General features: G+C 43.5%; 6 protein-coding genes across 6 annotated transcripts; 3 read left to right on the top strand and 3 right to left on the bottom strand.

Moving 5' to 3' along the window:
• O0I10_012896 (uncharacterized protein) lies at positions 1 to 1,285 on the bottom strand (the record flags this gene model as incomplete). Its single annotated transcript, XM_058492779.1, has 2 exons — positions 1 to 1,140; positions 1,206 to 1,285. Coding segments are annotated over 2 exons (1,220 nt in total), but the record flags the coding sequence as incomplete, so codon positions are not given.
• A 510-nt stretch (positions 1,286 to 1,795) lies between these two features.
• Positions 1,796 to 3,831, top strand: O0I10_012895 (uncharacterized protein; the record flags this gene model as incomplete). Its single annotated transcript, XM_058492778.1, has 10 exons — positions 1,796 to 2,021; positions 2,073 to 2,166; positions 2,218 to 2,544; positions 2,612 to 2,720; positions 2,777 to 3,001; positions 3,061 to 3,134; positions 3,212 to 3,253; positions 3,310 to 3,394; positions 3,456 to 3,600; positions 3,662 to 3,831. 10 exons carry the CDS (start codon positions 1,796 to 1,798, stop codon positions 3,829 to 3,831), a joined length of 1,497 nt encoding a protein of 498 aa, XP_058336459.1.
• A 1,574-nt stretch (positions 3,832 to 5,405) lies between these two features.
• O0I10_012894 (uncharacterized protein) lies at positions 5,406 to 6,536 on the bottom strand (the record flags this gene model as incomplete). Its single annotated transcript, XM_058492777.1, has 1 exon — positions 5,406 to 6,536. The coding sequence occupies one exon, from the start codon at positions 6,534 to 6,536 to the stop codon at positions 5,406 to 5,408; it is 1,131 nt and encodes a 376-aa protein (XP_058336458.1).
• Positions 6,537 to 10,265: 3,729 nt separating this feature from the next.
• O0I10_012893 (uncharacterized protein) lies at positions 10,266 to 11,792 on the top strand (the record flags this gene model as incomplete). The annotated part of the gene is made up of 2 exons (XM_058492776.1): positions 10,266 to 10,286; positions 10,347 to 11,792. The coding sequence occupies 2 exons, from the start codon at positions 10,266 to 10,268 to the stop codon at positions 11,790 to 11,792; spliced, it is 1,467 nt and encodes a 488-aa protein (XP_058336457.1).
• A 455-nt stretch (positions 11,793 to 12,247) lies between these two features.
• Positions 12,248 to 15,413, top strand: O0I10_012892 (uncharacterized protein; the record flags this gene model as incomplete). The annotated part of the gene is made up of 9 exons (XM_058492775.1): positions 12,248 to 12,304; positions 12,383 to 12,721; positions 12,770 to 12,826; positions 12,896 to 13,027; positions 13,094 to 14,216; positions 14,279 to 14,422; positions 14,654 to 14,781; positions 14,842 to 15,201; positions 15,273 to 15,413. The coding sequence occupies 9 exons, from the start codon at positions 12,248 to 12,250 to the stop codon at positions 15,411 to 15,413; spliced, it is 2,481 nt and encodes an 826-aa protein (XP_058336456.1).
• A 781-nt stretch (positions 15,414 to 16,194) lies between these two features.
• On the bottom strand, positions 16,195 to 17,449 carry O0I10_012891 (uncharacterized protein; the record flags this gene model as incomplete). The annotated part of the gene is made up of 2 exons (XM_058492774.1): positions 16,195 to 17,093; positions 17,152 to 17,449. 2 exons carry the CDS (start codon positions 17,447 to 17,449, stop codon positions 16,195 to 16,197), a joined length of 1,197 nt encoding a protein of 398 aa, XP_058336455.1.
• Positions 17,450 to 20,333: the final 2,884 nt, after the last annotated feature.

The raw sequence follows: 20,333 nt of genomic DNA, 5'->3' as shown, positions 1-20,333 counted from the left end.
GGCGGAGGAGGTGGTGGAGGTGGTGGAGGCGGCGGCGGCGGAGGTGGTAATGAGTATGATGGAGGAGGTGGAGGAGGTAATACAAATGTTGATGCTGATGATGGTGCTGATGATGAGAGAAGAGGTTGAATAGAGGAAACGAGCGTTGTTGTTGATGGCCAATCCATTCGAGATCGTCGTATCAAAGGTGTTGTTCTCTTTTCAATGCCTGCTTTACGATGTTTGCCGAGTAAATCGTCCACATTGTTCTTCTTTTTGATGGTTCGATTCTTTTGCATTGATAATCGCACTTCCAAACCCAGGATCTTGAGATTCGCTTCCCTACGTTCCTTCTGAATAGCTTCCAATTGCTTGTTGCACTCCTCAATGGCTTCCATCAAATAATCCATCTCGCTATCCATATCATCATTGGCTGAAGATGGTGATGGTGCTGTTTTATAAGAATCTTCAGAGGTGACGGATTCATTGTCGCATATCATGGGATCGTTTTCGGGCGGTGTAGGTGGTCCTGAATCAATATCCAATTCTGTCATCCCAGCATTATCGAGTTCTGTATCGAGCGCTGCAGCTAATTCAGCCTTGCTGTCATCTATCTCTTTGCTCACTGCATCGATCGATTGCTGTAAATCATTATTCGTCGTCGTCGTAGTAGTCGTAGTTGTTGGTGTTGGAGTTGATGATGATGATGTTGGTATCGATGGCGATGAAGGGGTGGTATCCAGGGTCTCTTTGAATTGTTTTGTCTGGATAGGATGTTGTTGTTGTTGTTGTTGTTGTTGTTGTTGCTCATCATGCTGCTGTTGCTGCTGTTGCTTTTCCACCTTTTGCTTTCGAAGCATCTCCTTTTCAGCAATCAACATCTTAAGCTTGGCGATTTCTTGTTGCTTTGTGAGTTCTTGTTGTCGTGCTGTAATCCTCGAATGATCGATCTTTGGTGAATTTTCTCGTGCAGGACTGAAGGCTCCATTCGATATCGCAAACGGTCCATACATATCCTCAATATCTTCAGCCTCTGGATCAGCTTCCTCCAAGTCATTCAGGTTAATCACAATGGTCTCTTGAGGATCAAGTACAAAAGGTCGTACGCCAGCATCCAATGCAGCTTGCAATCTGTTGTCGGGAGTGGGATGCGTCAAGACACTACAAGGTTGGAGACGTCGTCAGCGTCCATTGCAAGGGCCATGCTCCTCATCACCAACACTCACCTTTGAACCACTGGTTGTTCAGTGTCTGATATATCCATATCACTATCGTCTGAGAGAAGAATGGGATCTGCAGCACTCATTTCATTGCTCGCTTCGGGATTAGGGAAACGGGGGAAAACGTGGCGGAACCAGCAAAAATTCTGAGAGGGGTGTATTTATGCGGCCAACAGCCGATAACGTCGTCTAGTAACCACCCTTTCTTTACTCTCTACTTGAACACCCAACGTATTAATGCTTATCCAAGTCAAATGCCCCATCCTTATTCTTGCTACATACCATTTTCTGAAAAAGAGACACACCTTTATTATCCCCATTTTGGTTGTATGTCCCCATTGGGCTTTTTATCAATCACAATCTTTTGTCTTTATTGCATCATTGACCTAAGCGCTCCCCTTTGATCGACTCTACCGGTCACTGGGAAGGATATGTAATGGATGCATCCTTTCGTATACACGTGTTACTTTCTTGTACCTTGAAGGACCTCAACGATGGCGAATAAGTGATCGATGCTATACGCACGTGACAGTAAGTGGATGGACATGCATCAACGTCCAGTATCTCAGCGATTTGGCGGAATACGCTCTTGAACCATGCCTTCCTCACCGCTCTTCTCTGGGAATGCAGACAGCCTATTCTCTCAACACAACGTCGACAATGATACCCATGAGGAACTGGAAATGCGTGGACCAGCAACAACAACCCCCATTGCCATCAACAAACACGATGAAGCAGCTCTCGTGTCGCGTCTCGATAGACGACTTTTATGCTTTGCTATGTTGGGAAACCTCGTGAAGACGATGGATAACACGAATATCAGTACGTATGATACACAACACAAGGAGATGATATTGATGCAATCATGGGTAGATAGTGCGTTTATCAGTGGTATGGAACAAGAGCTTGATATGCATGGCGTGGACTTCAATTGGTTGACAGTGCTATTCATGATTGGATATCTCAGGTAAGGGCAACGGGTACAATTAAGATGGAATATTGATCTATACTGCTTTAGTATGCAAATCCCATCCAACATGCTCCTTTCAAGATTACGGCCTTCCTTATACCTACCAATGATGGAGATTGCCTGGGGTGTCTTGACACTTGGCATGGCATGTGTACCATCTATACATATGGCCTATATCTTACGCTTTTTCCTTGGTGCTTTCGAAGCTGGTTTCTATCCTGGCATCGTTTTTCTTGTTGGTACTTGGTATTCACGCAAAGAACTCGGGAAAAGGAACGCTTGGATTACAATGTGTGGATCATTGGGTGGTGCCCTGACCGGATTAATGCAAGCTGGCTTGCTAAAATGGTTCGATGGTACTCTTGGAATCAGTGGGTATGTGTAATTCAACCTCATGCTTGGTTATTGACATGTACCTTTCTCACACCACGTGCTTGACAAGATGGCGATGGATGTTTGTGTTGGATGCTGCCTTGACCTTTTTACTCGCAATCTATGGATACAAGTACCTCCCGGATTACCCCGACAACACGTTATGGCTTAGTCAAAAGGTAATTGGATTACGCTTTATTTATAGTGCTAATGTTGATGACCCTATGAACAATAGGAACGTACTTTGGCTGTTGAACGTTTACAACGTGAAGGTCACGAGACAAAGAGTGGATCTTTACCAACAATGGCACTGTTACGCAAGGTCATTGCCAACAAGTTTCTTTATTTTTTCGTGCCAGGTTGGACCTTGACACATTTGGCTGTGGGAGCTTCCCATGTACTTGGAATCGTAGCAAAGAAAAGCGGGTACGATGCAATCACGGCGAATTTGTTTACTTCAGTGAGTCAATAATGGTAATCGATAATAAGGGGCACGGCTGACAAGTCATCATTCACAAGCCAGATCTCATCATCAGTATGTTGGCGGGGATTACCAATGGGTTTCTCAGCGACTACCTTGGATCACGATTGATGTAAATTCATTTCCTTTGGCTACATGTGCTCGTAAATGGCTTTTATTGATATGTTTCTCACCACATGGGTGATTCAGGTGTATTCTTCCTCAGCTTGCGATTGCAACAATTGCCTACAGGTAAGGTACATTACATTGTGGACTCTTGGCTACTCTATTTAACGCATCCCCACAAGCCTTTTGGTGATTTTTGTACAGCCATTTGGGTTCTTGTACTTTGCTTTTATCTTGATGCATGCTAGTTTGGCTGCGACAGCACCGGTGAGTTTTAAATCAATACCTATGTTGATGAGGATGATTCATTGACTACTACTGCACTTAGGTGATTATGACTTGGGCCAGTGAGATTATACGAGAAAATGTGGAGCAACGAGCCATATCGATAGCAATCATGAATACCTCCTCCTCTGCAATGTATACTTGGGCTCCTCTTGTACTTTGGCCAGTGACTGATGCTCCATTCTATCGCAAGTATCCCATTCTGATATAAATGAACCAAATTGTGATAGCTAACTGTATGCGTAACAGGCACTGGATTTCGAGCGGGCTTCGTCTTTGTAATTGCAAGTGCTGTGTGCTTTGCTATCATTGGTTGGTTGGTTAGGAAAGATCCATCTCGGAAACCAAAGGAAGACGATGATATTCAGCGGGAAGATGACATACCTTTGCTGATGGCTCAGGAAGAACGGCTTTCTTAACCATAAGATGTTGGCTTTGTCGATGTAGCATGAATGTCTTGGATTGAGTAAAAGATAACCTTAACACCGACCGCCGATTGTTAATAAACACAACTTTATTACAAGAGCTAAATCGCATAAAGTGATGTGTTTGAGGGTTGTTGACAAGATTATCCACACAAACAAGGGAGGAGGGTTATACGATGGAAGATAGCCTTTGTTCAAGACACAATGAATCAATCACACCCATTCTCTTTTTCTCTATCACAGCATTCACTGCTATTACAATCTATCTTTCTATAATGCTGTGCATCAAGTGACAAACATGACGAGGTCCAAAGCAAGAAGAAAGGTCGCTTACACTATATGAACATGGAAATGGGTGGCCAGCACAAGCTCGGATTTGATAAGTAATCTTTATTCCAACATCATCAAAGAAGTACAATGTGTTGCTCTAATGGAGATACGTCGATATGGGAAGTTTCTCTCCTTTGCCCTGTATTTTGCAAAGATGGATGGATGTACGTGAGATGGTGAATTACATGCATGGCATATCAAAACTGGAGCTGAATAATGATGGTTGTGCATGTTGACAGGTTGCACAAAGGATGATGATAGCAACTCCCCTGAAATAGCGTGTAAAGTACGATAACCGGATGCACCAATGTTCAGGATGCCACCATCACGGTCAAGGTGACAATGAAGATAACAGCGCAAGGCTCCTTTTTCCAAGCGTTGTATGTAACTTACCAATTTGATTCTTCTGATATTGGATGATGTTTCTGTGTTTGAGCGTTTTTCAGTCAAATCTCCTCGGATCAAGAATGTTCAATGATGGGCATGCTGGGCTGGAGCAGGACAATCGTTCGTATCCATTGGATTGGACAACAATGAAGAATGGGAGGACTAAGGTTATTAGCTGGCATTTTGAACTGTTCCTAAATAGTGTACAAGAATCATGCATCGCCTGTGCTGAATGACTCAAGTTACACAAACACGCCCTCTGCATCTTTTGCTCTATTACAGTCATACTACTTCACATTAAACAAAGACCACTTCTCATATAGCATCACCCTTACAGCATATGTAAAACATAAAGGTGCCTGTATCTCCAAACTTTACAATCAAACGTGAGCTCTTTAATAGATCAACGTGCTCGTCGGGGTCAAAGGAATCTTGTGTCAAGTATGAAGTTCATCGTGGGCAATCCCAGATTTCGCAATGTCGCCACCAGCCAAACTGGATCCAGGGGTCGACCTCTTGAAACTTTTTTCGACGACCAAAAAATATTTTTTGGGCTGTTTGCGACATTGAACGCGAACCTTTCACACAAGGTGCTGTTGGCCAAGCCGAGCCCATTGCTGTAATAAAAACCCCACGTTTGATTGTAAAGTTTGGAGATACAGGCACCTTTATGTTTGTAAGTGTGATGCTATAAGAAGAGTGGTCTTTGTTCATTGTCAATTTGTAGTGTTTATTGTCTACCGCGTCATGTGGACGCATTTAAAGAAAATCTAAAAAGGGAGGAGCTAATCTCCGAAAAGAAAAAGGAACGACAAACAAGATGTCAAATCTTGCACATTGATAAATACACTTTACGGCACCATATCATCCGTGGGTGCTGCACTAGAAGGTGGTGGTGGTGAAGAAATATCCATGCTAGTAGCCTTGTTGCCTGGAGGATCGGCTAAAAGGACAGGGTCAGGAGGCGCAGATGTGGTCAGTGGATTAGATTCGGTCTTTTCAGTCTTTGAAAGAGTGGGGCTGAAATTAAAGTGGAGCTGCTGGGGAGGTGATAGTGTGCGTTGTCGTTTTGAGATACCAGATTTAGACAATCGAAAAGTAGGCGAATCCTTGTCGGGAATATCTGAGATAGCAATGTTGTTATTAGGCAGGGGTGCTGAACCATGGCGTACAGGGCAGTCTTTACGAAGGTGACCTAGTTCTTGACAATGATGGCATCGTGGTTTGGGCTTGTTTGGACATTGAATTCTTGTGTGACCTTGGTGATGACAATAACGACAATATAGTGGCATTTTGGACCAAGTGGCATGCATACGGGAAGGGAAGGATCCATCCTTACGTGAGATAGTAATACAATGAGTCAGCTCGTTGGGGATGAAAGGGAGTGCTTTGTTTGAATTGGCGTCTGGGTTGGGGTTAACATTGATGTAAGCAAAACCTTTGCCGGTGAAAAAATTTTGCTCAAGGTAAGTGCCGAGTTGAACGATCTCTCCAAAAGGCTGAAGGGCTGTTATGAGGGAGGAGCAGAGGACGTCACGAGTGTACAGAGGGATGTGATCGAGATTGAGTTTGACAACATCCCATTCATCAGGAATTGGGAAAGAACCGTAGACTTTTGTGTCATCGTTAAGAGAAATGGGAGTATCAAGATGTTTTTTGCATGCTTCTTGGCTGTTGAATGCAACTTCGGCAATAACGTGTTTGCGGGATCGATGTACAATGACACCATGGGCATCTTTGCTGACAGGGGACTTGCCTACAGCAAGTCGAAATTGAGCATCTGAAAGCTGAAAGGGTGACAGATCATAGAGTAGAGCATTTGGATTATCAGCACGGCGCCATACTTGACGAGGGTTGTTGAGTGATGTGGATGTTGGCAGGATCAAGGTGTCACGTTCGTTGAGAGCAGAGGCATACGTTATGGTTTTGTCAGGGGGTGGTTTCTCACCCGGGCTAATCTGAACTTTATCGGGAAGACCCATTGTGTTCATTGTCAAGTAGGTGGACCCTGGCAGAGCAAAAGATGCAGAGGGTCGTGTTGTGTAACACAGCTACGTTTGCATGAATGGAAGGGTCAATGTATAATTACTTTATAGATCATCTAGGAACAGGCATGTATTGCTAGCTAACGGCCACTTTTATCCAATCATCATTGCTCCGAGATCCACTGCATGGGAACGATGCCCCTACTCCAGACATTCATTTCCATGATTAAAGTAGGTTGATCCGTGCTGATTTGACTGAGCTGCGGCCAAAGAGAGATTACATCACTCTGCACATAAAGCACGCTCGATGTAGCTCAACCGATGGAATCTTGTGTGAGCGTAACTCAACCAAATCAGCTCGGATCAACCTACTTTGATCATGGAAATGAATGTCTAGAGCAGGAGCATCGTCCACCTACAATAGAATGCACAAAAGTTGGAATGCACAAAAGTGGCTATTAGCTGCCAATGTATGACATAAAAGTGAGGGTTGCGTACCTTTCATGCATTGTCCCTGAAGTCCTGACTTTTTAGCTGAGTTACCCAAAGAGGTCCTTCTGCATCTTTTGCTCTATTATAGTCATACTACTTTACATTAAACAAAGACTACTTCTCATATAGCATCACGCTTACAAACATAAAGGTGCCTGTATCTTTAAACTTTACAATCAAACGTGGGGTTTTTATTAGAGTAATGTGCTCGGCTTGGCCAACTGCACCTTGGGTGCCAGTTTCAAGTTCATCGTGGCTAATACCAGATTTCGCAATGTCGCCACCAGCCAAACTGGATCCAGGGGTCGACCTCTTGAAACTTTTTTCGACGACCAAAAAAATATTTTTTGGGCTGTTTGCGACATTGAACGCGAAACTTTCACACAAGGTGCTGTTGACCAAGCCGAGCCCATTGCTCTATTAAAAATCTCACGTTTCATTGTAAAGTTTGGAGATACAGGCACGTTTATGTTTTACCTATGCTGTAAGCGTGATGGAGTTGCCTTTTCCTAGTGGATGGTGTCGGCTGCATTAACGGAAAGATGAAGAACTGAGTGAAACGGCACGTGGTGGTTACACAGACACGTCCTTGACAGGTTGCTACATAAATGGATGATGATGATGATTGCCTTTTGTGAAGGTACGTAAGTAAACAGCATCCAATAATGAAGGTGCGTCAAGGTATGCATCACATTTGCATGTAGAAGAAAGTCGAGCTGCATAAACCAATTTGTATATGTAAAAAGATACATATACATATTGAATGAGTCACTCATCCTGAAACTCAATGGAGGGATCTCTTCACTTTTTCTCTTCTCAAGCTCATCCCACTTCCCACTCCTCCTTATTGTGTCACAAAAGCCATGTACTTCTTAACCGGACCACCTTTATTATTCCATCTTTGAAGCAATAGTATGTAATCCACAAGCTAGTAACCCTCCAACAAGCGTGTAATAAATAAACAATGCTTTATTTCATCTAGCTATCTTGCTATGTACTGTACATTGCCACCACCATCCTCGTAGTCGTCCTCCGTCATCATTCGTATTCGTACTCGTACTCGTCACCAGTCGTCAATCTCATCCGTCATACCAACATCCAAAAATACACAAGTTGAAGAGAATGGGATCTTGGAGGCTCCCTTTTGAATCTCGTTGTCGTCATCATTGTCATTGTTGTAGATGGGGTGATCATCGTAATCGCCGTCTCTACAAATAAGAAAGCAGGCAAGTTAGACCATCTGATACCGGGAATGATGACGATTTGGTATACCGTTAGGCGATCCTCTCTAAGGAAGAAAGCAAATCAGAGGAATTCACAAACCAAATCACCACCATACGAGCAACGTCGAGCGATCCCTTGTTCTTGAGAAAGCACTGCACGAATCACGCAAGGCCAGTTCGATCCATGGCAAGGAAGGACATCACTTACGTGTAGAGTCCAGGCTCATAGTTGTTCTCATTCATCCTCTCCAAAGAAAGAATGATCCCCAATCCTTCCAATCATTTCCCACCTCATGAAAAGAAATCCTCAAGGGAAAGAACGAGCCTATCACGAGAAGAGCGTGTTGGTTCAACACATTCATGAGCTGTTGCAAATCCTCTTTTACCTCAACACGGTGACCATGCTCTTCCAAAAACCATCGTCATCGACCCATACTCAACTCAACGCAGGCCTATAGAGCCCTGGACGTGTTCCAAGAAGCTTTTCCAGCAAACCGGCCACTTGATACAGGCTGGGACTTGAACCCAAAGAGATGATGATGCCCCAAGTTGCATTGCCTGACCATAGAAACCTATTCAATTCATTATTAGCACACACACAATAAACACCCTTTTCATTGTTTGTTTCATTGTACTTGCCTTTTCCATATACACAAAGACCCGTTGTTGTTGGTTACTGGAAAACGAAAACCATGGTGTAGTATAGTTGAGCCGAAACAAAACGCCAAACCAGCCAACGTCTTGAAACCGAACTTGCCCTCTATACAAGCTGACGCGTCAATGGAACCAATTCGGCTGCAACATTGGACTCTGAATGTACCTGTTGACACCAAGCGTATAGCGGGAATAGCAACGAACAAGAGGAAGCAACCATATCGCCATGGCAACCACCAACCACCTACCACGCTCATTCCTCAGCACTTGGACACACTCATTCCCTGACAATGCATGTTCAGAACTACATTAACACCTCACATCCAACAAGAGCACTTTTTTATAATACATTACCTTGATCGAGATGTCGTGAATGGAATAAGGAAAGGTGGGAGAAAAAGGAGAAGCGTTGTCTCAAGTCGTGGAGCTGCTGTCCCCTAAGTTTAAATCCCCTACTGCTATTACACTGAGGCTACTCAATTACCCTATACACACACTATCCACCCATCATCATCCTCGTAATAGACAATAGGTACATGTAAATAAAAGCTATAATCCTCACGAAGGGTGTGCGCCATTTTACACTTTACATGATAATGATGATCCAACAACACCCATCGCCTTACTACCAAGTTAGCTCGAATCAAGGAAGTTAAGTGATGGGCATGCTGGGCCGGAGCAGGAGAATCGTTCACATGCATTGGATTGATCAACCAAGGTGAATGAGAGGAATGGGCTGCTAGCTGGTAGCTTACATACAAATCATTGTGCACAATGATTATTTGATGTATATAAACGGCCCGAAGAACTGATGTATTCGCTGTCGTGAACATTGTTTCAGGGCAGCTTATTACAGAGATAATCTCATATCGTAAGTATGGATGTCAAAGGATTGTAAGCTCTTGTAAAGATGAACACTACGAGATTTGCATAAAAGTGTGAGCTTATTGTAAGATCATTACTCCACTGTATAAGTAATGTTGTTAAACCATTTACGAAAACGCTTACGAGCGAAGCCAACAACGTGGGCCGTTAGTTGAGATGGTATGTATGTACTCTGATGGTTGCTATGGTGACACATGACGTGTAAGCTTGACACTTGATTCGTCATTTTTTGACGCCATCACCACTGCAAAGTAATAGCGTAAAGGCTCAGCATCCCATTGATCGGATGATGATGGCGGCGGCGATTACAAATATGCATAAAGGTGGTATGTGCGACGTGAGCCGTGCACCACTGAACCGCCAAATGGGTCAAGTAGCCTCGTGAATAGTTGGTGATACAACAATAAAATGCTGACCGATGCTTTGCCACTAGATCAAATTGCCTTTTCTTCCTCTTGGCTTAATAAACGCTATGCAATCTTCTCGATCGTCTGTAAGAAAAGAACATGCACATTTTGTTTTATTCAACCCATCACTTATAATACTACTTTAGCCAACATTACATAGTGCAGGAGGAAGGTCTACAGCTGTATCATTTAATACGATATTGAGGCAGCAGCAGCAGCAACAGGATGGGACACGCAAAGTGGAACTATCCAAGCTTAGTGATGATGACCTTAAACATGTGCTTTTCTTTCGACCTGGAGCCCGTGGTGATCCTAGTTATAGACGTATATCACAAGCAGCAATCGAGTACTGCAAAGATGTACAGGCACAAATGATGGATGACATTATTGGGAGGCAACCGACACACGCCTTGGAGCCCACTGACACTGATAACAACCCAGCAACAACAGGGGCAGCTGCTCTTGGGAACCCCGTTTCATCTCTTGATCCTGGTTTTCTTTATCCTTCCAACAACACCGATCACTCTATCGAAGCCTCAGCCGAATCCAGTCCTCATGATGACTCCATTGCAACCATTAACAACTACAACGACTTGATGCGACAAGCTGCATTGAATAGCCGTGATCGAGCAGCACGTTTACGTATCATGCGCATTCGCGACTTGGACCTTGAGCCTTTATTTGAGCTATTGACGCTTTGTCAACGACGGCCTCCTTCATTCACGAGTCTTCAAGACATGTTGTTATTGATACGCAACCTGGATCCTGGATCGGATGCTTCAGTGGTTGTAAGCAGTGCATGGTGGAACAACAATAGCAGCAGTGCAGTGAGCAGTGAAGAGATGCAACAACAAACACAACAAAGTAAACGCATCTGGGAGAGGAATATGGCATGTTACATCCATACCGCCAATACACTTATGGGTAACTTTCATGGGATGCTGCCATTTTGTTGGCTCAATCAAGCTTATCTTGCATCTATCCGTCAGGATCTGGCTGATGGCGACATTCATCGATTACCCAAAATCCCTACGCTGGAGGAACTCGATCGCTCTGGATATTCAATCAGTGCATTCCCACGTATTCAATATGGCATCAAGATTGTTGGCAAGGATGTTTCGGTGCAAATCTTATCATTGACGGATCTACGTTATCGAGATGCTGATATGAATATGGATCGTGACAATGTCGTGTGGAAGTATTATTGTGACAACATATTGAAGCTATCCAAACTGATACCCAACAAGCGGTCGTTCGATGTTGCCGTCGATGTTGGAATGATCCCACATGATATGCTGTCTCTTGTCGATTTCACTTGGTGGACAAACAATGTGATCAAGCTTGGTCGTGAAGTTCATGCAGCAGCCGTGGATCGACAAACCTACAATCTTTTCAGGAGGTTACATCGCGAATATTATTCAGTGTGGAGGACAATCAAGAGGGATTATGCGGAGCAACTCAAGTACAACCCTGTGCAATTCATTCTCAACATTGTCATGGCGATTGTTGCACTGGCAAGTCTCGTGTTTGCCACCACTGGTGTATTACAAGTACTTCAAGGCTTTTGCGTTTTCGGCGATGAGTATTGCTGAGCGAATTTACTCAAGGATCACATGAACACCCCCCCCACACACACACACACCATTTGGTCTGCGCCACAATGACCTATTTAAATTCGAGAACATTTGTATTGTTGCTCGCCCTTGTTTTTCCTTCATCACTCCAACCAATAATAAACAATGGTAAATCATCCAAAGTGAATCCATCATCTATCCATGAGATTGACTTTTTATAGCACTATCAAGCATCCAATGATTTATTACACCCTCTCGACCACCATCACAGCAACGACTATATCGGCACCTATCGCTCCTCAGTGATCCAATCCATACAATCCTATCCGCAGCTGCTTCCCAATAACTCTTCAAGGCCCACTATTTCAAGAAGCACTAGCAGCGACCAAAGTAGCCAGGGCTATCTCGTTTGTGTTGAACCATCGAATACAGCTTTATTATCAGAAATCACACATGCCTTTACACAACGCATCATGCAGCTACCACAATCACGTCCTGGTCAAGTAGTCTTTGATGGAGAGCAAGCCATGGTAAAGTATCGTGCGTTGGAATGGTGCCGTGGAATACATACATTGTGATGAATCTCTCACTCGACCTCATGTATGTAGATAGCGTTACGACGAGTGTTGCCTTACACAGGATACACCGATGATCATTGTGCCACCGTAGCTGATGCACTGATGCAATGCAAACCGACACCACTCTTTTCAATGATTCATCACGGTCATGGAAGCATTCCTTTCGACCACAATCAATCGTTCATTGGCTCCTCACAAATCAAGTATCGCTTACGGCATGATTCCACAATCACCAGCCCATTGGCATCTGGCATATTGAGTAGCTTGCTGCCATGCTATGTGCCTGGATGCACCCTTGGTTCGCTCAGCTGCTATTCCCCACGTTGTCCAAATAGGCCTTCCAACATCCTGAAAGAACTTATGCTCATGGTAAGTCTGCAACAACAAGGGATACCTCTAGCTAATGTATACATACAGCCACCAATAGCTTTTTCTGATCGCCCACTTTCAGTATTTGATGATGGTAGCCAGATTGTAAGTATCTAAAGAGGAAGGATCAAGTGGTGGTATATATGGACATGAGATTAATGAGGGAACGAGTAGGAAAGCAGGAGTAGCGTTGATGTTGAAATTATCGATTATCCTCAAGTGAATGAGCAAGCACGCCAAGATGCAATCCTCGCCTTTATCCAATGTGAACGAACGCATCGCAAGATAATGGATTGGTTACACCATGTGAGTATAAAGTGCAACAAGCATGACGTGGAGCTAATTTCATGTATGACCCTGCTACTAAAATAGGATATTGTGGAGACGATTCGCTCATCTGATGATGTTATCCTTGGTGGCCGGCGTGACGCTTTTATCGGCTATGTCTTTTACAACTATAAGGATCTTCGTTCTCAAAGTCGACATTTTTACTCTGATCTTTATTGGCGATGGACACATTATCACACAAAGCAGCAAAAGCCCGTTCCTATGATAGCGGATATCATGTTGAATCACCTCACTTTGCTTGAATCACATATCAAGGAATACATCCCACGCATCCCTATTGCCAGGAACATTATGGATCACGAGTTACAATGCAATGAGAAATTGACTACCCTCCTCACCTACTTGGAAACCAGCGATATGGCAAGACGAATGATGCCTCGAAGGAACAACATCGATGTCACGTGCACCAACATTGTGCTTGAATGCTTGTCCCATCCTCAACGGCAACTCTTGTTATACTCAGAGCACATTCAGCGACTACAACAAGTGACCAGCCCAGCCCACCCTGATTATGCGTTCCTCAACCTATGCGCCCAGATCGTTAACCGGATTGAACATGAGTCGATGCAAGCTATGAAGGAAACCATTGAGCGAGTGTCTGTATTATGGCTACATGATTCGTTGGTGTGTACAGAACCTGGCGAATTTTATGATCTACAATTGACAAATCCAGAACGGCGCATACTGTGGGAAAGCAAATTGTTACCATCTGCATCATCAACAGGGACAAGCAGCAAGAGACCCATCCACATTTACATACTTGATCATGTGGTGCTCATCACAAAGTGTGGTATAGGTGATAATGCCACTTTACATGAGATATGCGGACAACCCATTCCACTGCCAATGTTGCAAGTGATTGATTCAACACCCACTAAACGCCATGGATTGTTCCGTATGCACAATCATCACAACAACCACACGTCGACATTGACATTTGTCCACACTGCTCGCGGCGATGAGTGGTCTTTTGCTTGTGAAAAGCATGTAAAGGATCGATGCCTGCAGGCTGTTCATGACGCACAAAAGATATGGAAAAGGAAAAGACATCTAATTCATCTTCGGCCAATTGATATTTCATCGTTTCGGATATCACAACCTGAAGATAGCAATGGCTATGATAAAGTACATTGCACGGTGCCAGTTGGTAAGTTTCATCACATGACATTGCCGATAGTGGATGGCTAATAACAACATTTACATAAACAGGAGATCGTATCTTGATCGGCACGGATACTGGTGTCTACATGAAGGCATTAGAGGATACCCATGTCAATTTGCTATTCTCAAGCGATTCCCCTATCGAGCAATTGAATGTCCTTTATTCAGCCAACATGCTTATTGTGAGAACGGGTAAGTTGACAATACACAGGAGGAGATCAATGACGCAAACGAAAAAACTGATTTTGGCAGCCAATCGCGAGTTGGCAATGTATAGTTTGGATAATCTATACATGGCGACGTCCAAGAGAGATATCGCTTCCATGCGAGGATACCCGATCCAAAGTGGTGTGTCTCAAGTTGCCATCGGCCACAATGATTTGTTGGTGTACAAAAAGAGGCAATCACGCCATGTTGTCCTAGCTGGAATGCAACCGAGTGATGAATTACGTGATCGTTCGTATCGTAGCCGATTTACTCTCTTTAGCCCTCCTTCATTTGGATACCATTCTCCGATGAAAAGCATGTTTCAGCCTTGCCCCAATATTCAGGTACGTTGCTTTATCTATTGCATCATGTTGTCGTTGCTAGGTACTTACAATAAGGGATAGGATATGGATGCTACCGGTGTTAGGCATGTTGGATTTGTGGATGAGCGTCTTTTGCTTGTATGCGATCATGATTTTGTGGTTATCGATATACACACTGGGATGGGTCAGCGTTTTCCAATGCAACGTGAACCTGGTAAACCTCTAGCCATGTGGTATTTGAGTGACACACGAATCCTCCTCTGCTATGATCATGGCGCTTTCTTTGTCAACGAAAATGGCGATGACTTTACAAGTTTGACCAACAACAGCAGTAGACAGTTATTATTCAAATGGGAATCCAGGCCTGAGCATGTGGTGCGTTTTCATGATTACATTGTTGGGTTTTCGACATCATTCATTGAGATACGCGAAATATTTACGGTGAGTGGTGATCTATTTTCTTCTCGTATTATCATGCAGTCGTTAACCAGGAATACATGTGTACTTCAAAGGGAGATTTGGTACAAGTTGAAGCAGCAAGTAGATGTAAACTCACTTTCCATGATGGCTCAACAATTCAAGCTTGCACTATTAGCAACAAGTATCCTGATCGACAGTTTTTATTTCAGCTAGAGCTTATACGAGAAAATTAAAGTGCTTAGAGTATCCCTGTTTGATGATATCGTGTTATAAGCCTTGCATTGTTGATATGCACATGTGTACATAGTTCTTCTCGTATACCGCTACTTTGACTGACTTTGATCTTTTATGGCTTTCCAAAGATGATAAGGCCTGCATTGTCCATACATGTTCATGAGTCAACTCCGGAGCTTTTCTTCATGTTTTTTAAAGCATCGTTCAAATTGTTCAGCTTTTCTTGAAGAGCCTTACATTCTATGCATGGATTCCTTGATTAGTTTCTGCGACCCAACGAGATATAAGGCTCACCATTAGCTTTTTGTGTCAACTCCACTTGCAACGTAGCAATCATAGACTCAAGTTCTCCTTCCTTTGATGACGTGAACAATGGTCGACAAGAGCATGATGCTGACTCTTGCTGATAGTTGTTGTTATTGCTGGAGGTAAATGTGAACATGGATAACAAAAAAAAAGAGTGTACAAGAATGAAAGAAGAGCATCATGTATATAGTGGTGTGAGTGATCCATATACGGGAAGATCCGCATGGATGTAACAAGTGTCCCAGATTAACATTGCTGCAGACGACCTCGAGGTCTGCCACACAAGGCTACAATAGCTGTAAACAAAAGAAACCCCCATTACTCATCTCCCTCATGTACACCACATTCTCCTTTCTAATGGGCTGTCAAAGTATTCATTACAACAACATGGACAATTTGATGAGCAACATGAACAAGTCAAAATATGTAATAAGGAATGGTATCAACAATGTTGTATTGATGGAAGTAAAATTGTCAAAAGGCTACCCTATGATCGATAGTTTGTCGCTCCACAATCCGAATACCAATATTGCCTTGACCATTTACGGTGTTCCCAGGGAACTCAAGTACTACTGCCGCTCGTCGTGGTTGGTTGCCTTCACGTTCACAAAGCACCCGTTTTGCAAAATCATATCGCCATAGCGTATTCCTGGACAGCAAGTCTTTGTGCTCCAAGCATGGTTTCAGGTATAACATTGGTATCTTCGCATACATGTGAATCAATTCATCGAGATTGCCAAGTGGTATCATCTCGGTCCCGTGCCTGACAGGGTTGTTGCCTAGGTACAACAAGGGAGGAGCTGTAAATACATGATGGGTTGCCCACTCTGAATGATTTCCAAGAGTCCGTAATAATTGAGGAGGCAACGTATACACCAAGTAATAGATGATAATGTTATCCAGTGTACGTATCCATGCTGATGATTGCTCATAGTCATTTGGTGATGATGATGGTGAAAATAAGGCGTGATGACCGACTAGCTCATTCATCCATGAAATCATTGTATCCTTGTTCAAGTGCTGATGTACGAGTTGAATGAGTTGTCGCTGCAACAATGGCAATTCGAGTGAATAAGCGACGAGAATCAAATCGCATATGCGTCGTACAGGTGGTTGATGTGATGGCATATAGAGCATCATGTACGTGATCTCATCCATTGAGAAGGGTTGATAGAGGTGTCCAAGTGCCAAATGCAAAGCTTCCCTTGATCCTGGTATGTAGACATTGATCATGTTCATCATATGGAATTGATTCGGAATAGAAGGTGCCATCAATCGACGATATAGCACTGGAGATCGCACCATGATGATTCGATGCATAGCATAGACCGTTTCTTGTACTGGAAAAAACACGCCAATATCTGAGAAACGCCCTGAAAGTGAAATGAGATACGATGATCCATTTATGCTTGTTCATGACTACTACTATACCTTGTTGAAATCCATTGAAAAAGACAAACTCACAAAATGCCTCTGGTGAATCTTGTTGATCAGGAAAGGGAGGAGGAGGAGGAGGAGATGTCATTGTCGGGTCGTCGTTACATGCAGGAAACATGGTGGTCGTCATAGGTGATTGGTGTGTTCTTGGTGTTGGAGGAGCCGATAAAGTAGCTGGTGAACTTGGGCTTGGATACGCATCTTCATAGACCATATCAGAGTCGAAGTCACCGTTGGCGAGTAGAGTTTGGAGAGAACAAGGTGAGGAATCAGATCGGTAGTAAGCCGTCATTGCACGCGCTTCGTGCATGTCAAGCACAATGACCGTAGTTGCTTGTAGCCAATGTCACAAGATCCGAATAGAGGGACACAACGATCGACTGTGAAGAGACAAAAGCTTGAAAGGGACGATGATATACGAAGATAGCAAAAGATAAGCGATAAAAGAGAGAGGGAGAGAATTGCGGTGTCAAACAATGGGAGACGCCCATGCATAAATCGTTCGTTCCACAGGTTGCCTTTCACGTCTTCCTTCTTCCTCTTCACTATATTTCACTCAACTGAACGATCACAATCGCATTCACAACAACTTGTTCGCTACGATTTGTTCTTAAACAATGAGGCAGCCCCTTTGGCACTCGTCTGTCACCAGCTATGCGAGAAAACTAAGGTTCGGCTTCTTTTTCAAGCTTGGTAACGCATGAGCAACTAGGATACAAGAGGTGTTTTCTTGATTTGATATTGAAGCAGCATGTCCATCAGCTTTGCCTATTACATAACGTCCATCAAACCTTCTTCATCCATCAACATACTCGCCGATACAGGTGATTTGGATCATGCTCTACCAATTCATCAAGATAAACAAAGAGTCGACGGGTCTATTCATTTTTAGATTGTGATTAACGATGAGGGCATTTGGTGAAATAAGACGGTCGATTTGGAGGATGTCACATTAGCTGCAATACAAGCAATCTTCACCTGGTTGAGCAGCCATGGAAAATGAAAAAGAAAGAGATAGCGCAATGGAGAAGGATCAGCAGCAATATTGGACTTGCAATGTTTATGGATGGATGGATGGAATCAAGTGCAGCGATGAGATACCCTGGGATGTTGCTATGGTTACTTGGCACATCGTCATCATGAACAATGAATCATGTCACGTGGAAACGGGTGAGGATGATGATGGGCTGGATGGAATAGACGAAAGATGTTTTACCGCCATGGATGGTATTGGAGTACTCGATTCGATGCATGCAGCAGCTATTGATGAAGGATGCTTATAACGGCACAGCAACCAAGAATACAATGACACGATTATCCCTGTTACCTCTATGTGATTCACTCCCATATCGTATTCAATTTGTAAGGCTGCTCCTTTATCTTACTTACTCCATAAACATCCACGATACCATGTGCTATTCTTCTACTTTTTCATTGAATGAAAATCGGATTCAACGTGAGGATTGGGGTATATTACTGAAAGCTCACATGTGCAAGATGTGGATCACGTGGTTGGTTTCCGGATTGAAAGGGGATACATAGAAGTTTGAGATTGGATCATTTGATTGTATCAAGATGCTCTTCTTTTGCAACAACAAGACAACATTGCTACCTTGAGAAGAGAAAAAAGTGAAGAGATCCCTCCATTGAGTTTCAGATGGGTGACTCATTCAATATGTATCGTTTTACATACACAAATTGGTTTATGCAGCTCGACTTTCTTCTACGTGCAAATGTGATGCATACCTTGACACACCTTCATTATTGGATGCTGTTTACTTACGTACCTTCACAAAAAGCAATCACCATCATCATCCATTTGTGTAGCAACCTGTCAAGGAAGCGTTAGTGTAACCACCACGTGCCGTTTCACTCAGCTCTTCATCTTTCCGTTAATGCAGCCGACACCATCCACTAGGAAAAAGCAATTCCATCACGCTTACAACATAGTAAAAACATAAAGACACCTGTATCTCTAAGCTTTACAATCAAACGTGGGGTTTTTATTTGAGCAATGTGCTCGGCTTGGCCAACTGCACCTTGGGTGCCAGTTTCACGATCAAGCTTGCCAATCCCAGATTTCGCAATGTCGCTACCAGCCAAACTGGATCTGGGGCTCAACCTCTTTCGACGACGACCAAAAAAATATTTTTTGGGCTGTTTGCGACATTGAACGCGAACCTTTCACACAAGGTGCTGTTGGCCAAGCCGAGCCCATTGCTGTAATAAAAACCCCACGTTTGATTGTAAAGTTTGGAGATACAGGCACCTTTATGTTTGTAAGTGTGATGCTATAAGAAGAGTGGTCTTTGTTCATTGTCAAGTAGGTGGACCCTGGCAGAGCAAAAGATGCAGAGGGTCGTGTTGTGTAACGCAGCTACGTTTGCATGAATGAAAGGGTCAATGTATAATTACTTTATGGATCATCTAGGAACAGGCATGTATTGCTAGCTAACGGCCACTTTTATCCAATCATCATTGTTGCGAGATCCACTGCATGGGAACGATCCCCCTGCTCCAGACATTCATTTCCATGATTAAAGTAGCTTGATCCGAGCTGATTTGGTTGAGTTACGCTCACACAAGATTACATCGGTTGAGCTACATCGAGCGTGCTTGATGTCCCGAGTGATGTAATCTCTCTTTGACCGCAGCTCAGTCAAATCAGCTCGGATCAACCTACTTTAATCATGGAAATGAATGTCTAGAGCAGGAGCATCGTCCATCTACAATAGAATGCACAAAAGTTGGGAATGCACAAAAGTGGCTATTAGCTGCCAATGTATGACATAAAAGTGAGGGTTGCGTACCTGTCATACATTGTCCCTGAAGTCCTGACTTTTTAGCTGAGTTACCCAAAGAGGTCCTTCTGCATCTTTGGCTCTCCAGGGTCTAGCTACTTGGCAATGAACAAAGACCACTTGTCATATAGCATCACGCTTACAAACATAAAGACGCCTGTATCTCCAAACTTTACAATCAAACGTGGGGTTTTTATTACAGCAATGGGCTCGGCTTGGCCAACAGCACCTTGTGTGAAAGTTTCAAGTTCATCGTGGCTAATCCCAGATTTCGCAATGTCGCCACCAGCCAAACTGGATCCAGGGGTCGACCTCTTGAAACTTTTTTCGACGACCAAAAAATATTTTTTGGGCTGTTTGCGACATTGAACGCGA

This window comes from Lichtheimia ornata, assembly GCF_029851405.1.
Source record: "Lichtheimia ornata isolate CBS 291.66 chromosome Unknown scaffold00173, whole genome shotgun sequence".
Lineage (NCBI taxonomy): Eukaryota > Fungi > Mucoromycota > Mucoromycetes > Mucorales > Lichtheimiaceae > Lichtheimia > Lichtheimia ornata.
The sequence above is the reverse complement of the archived record's forward strand: the minus strand, read 5'-3'. Positions and strand labels throughout refer to the sequence as shown.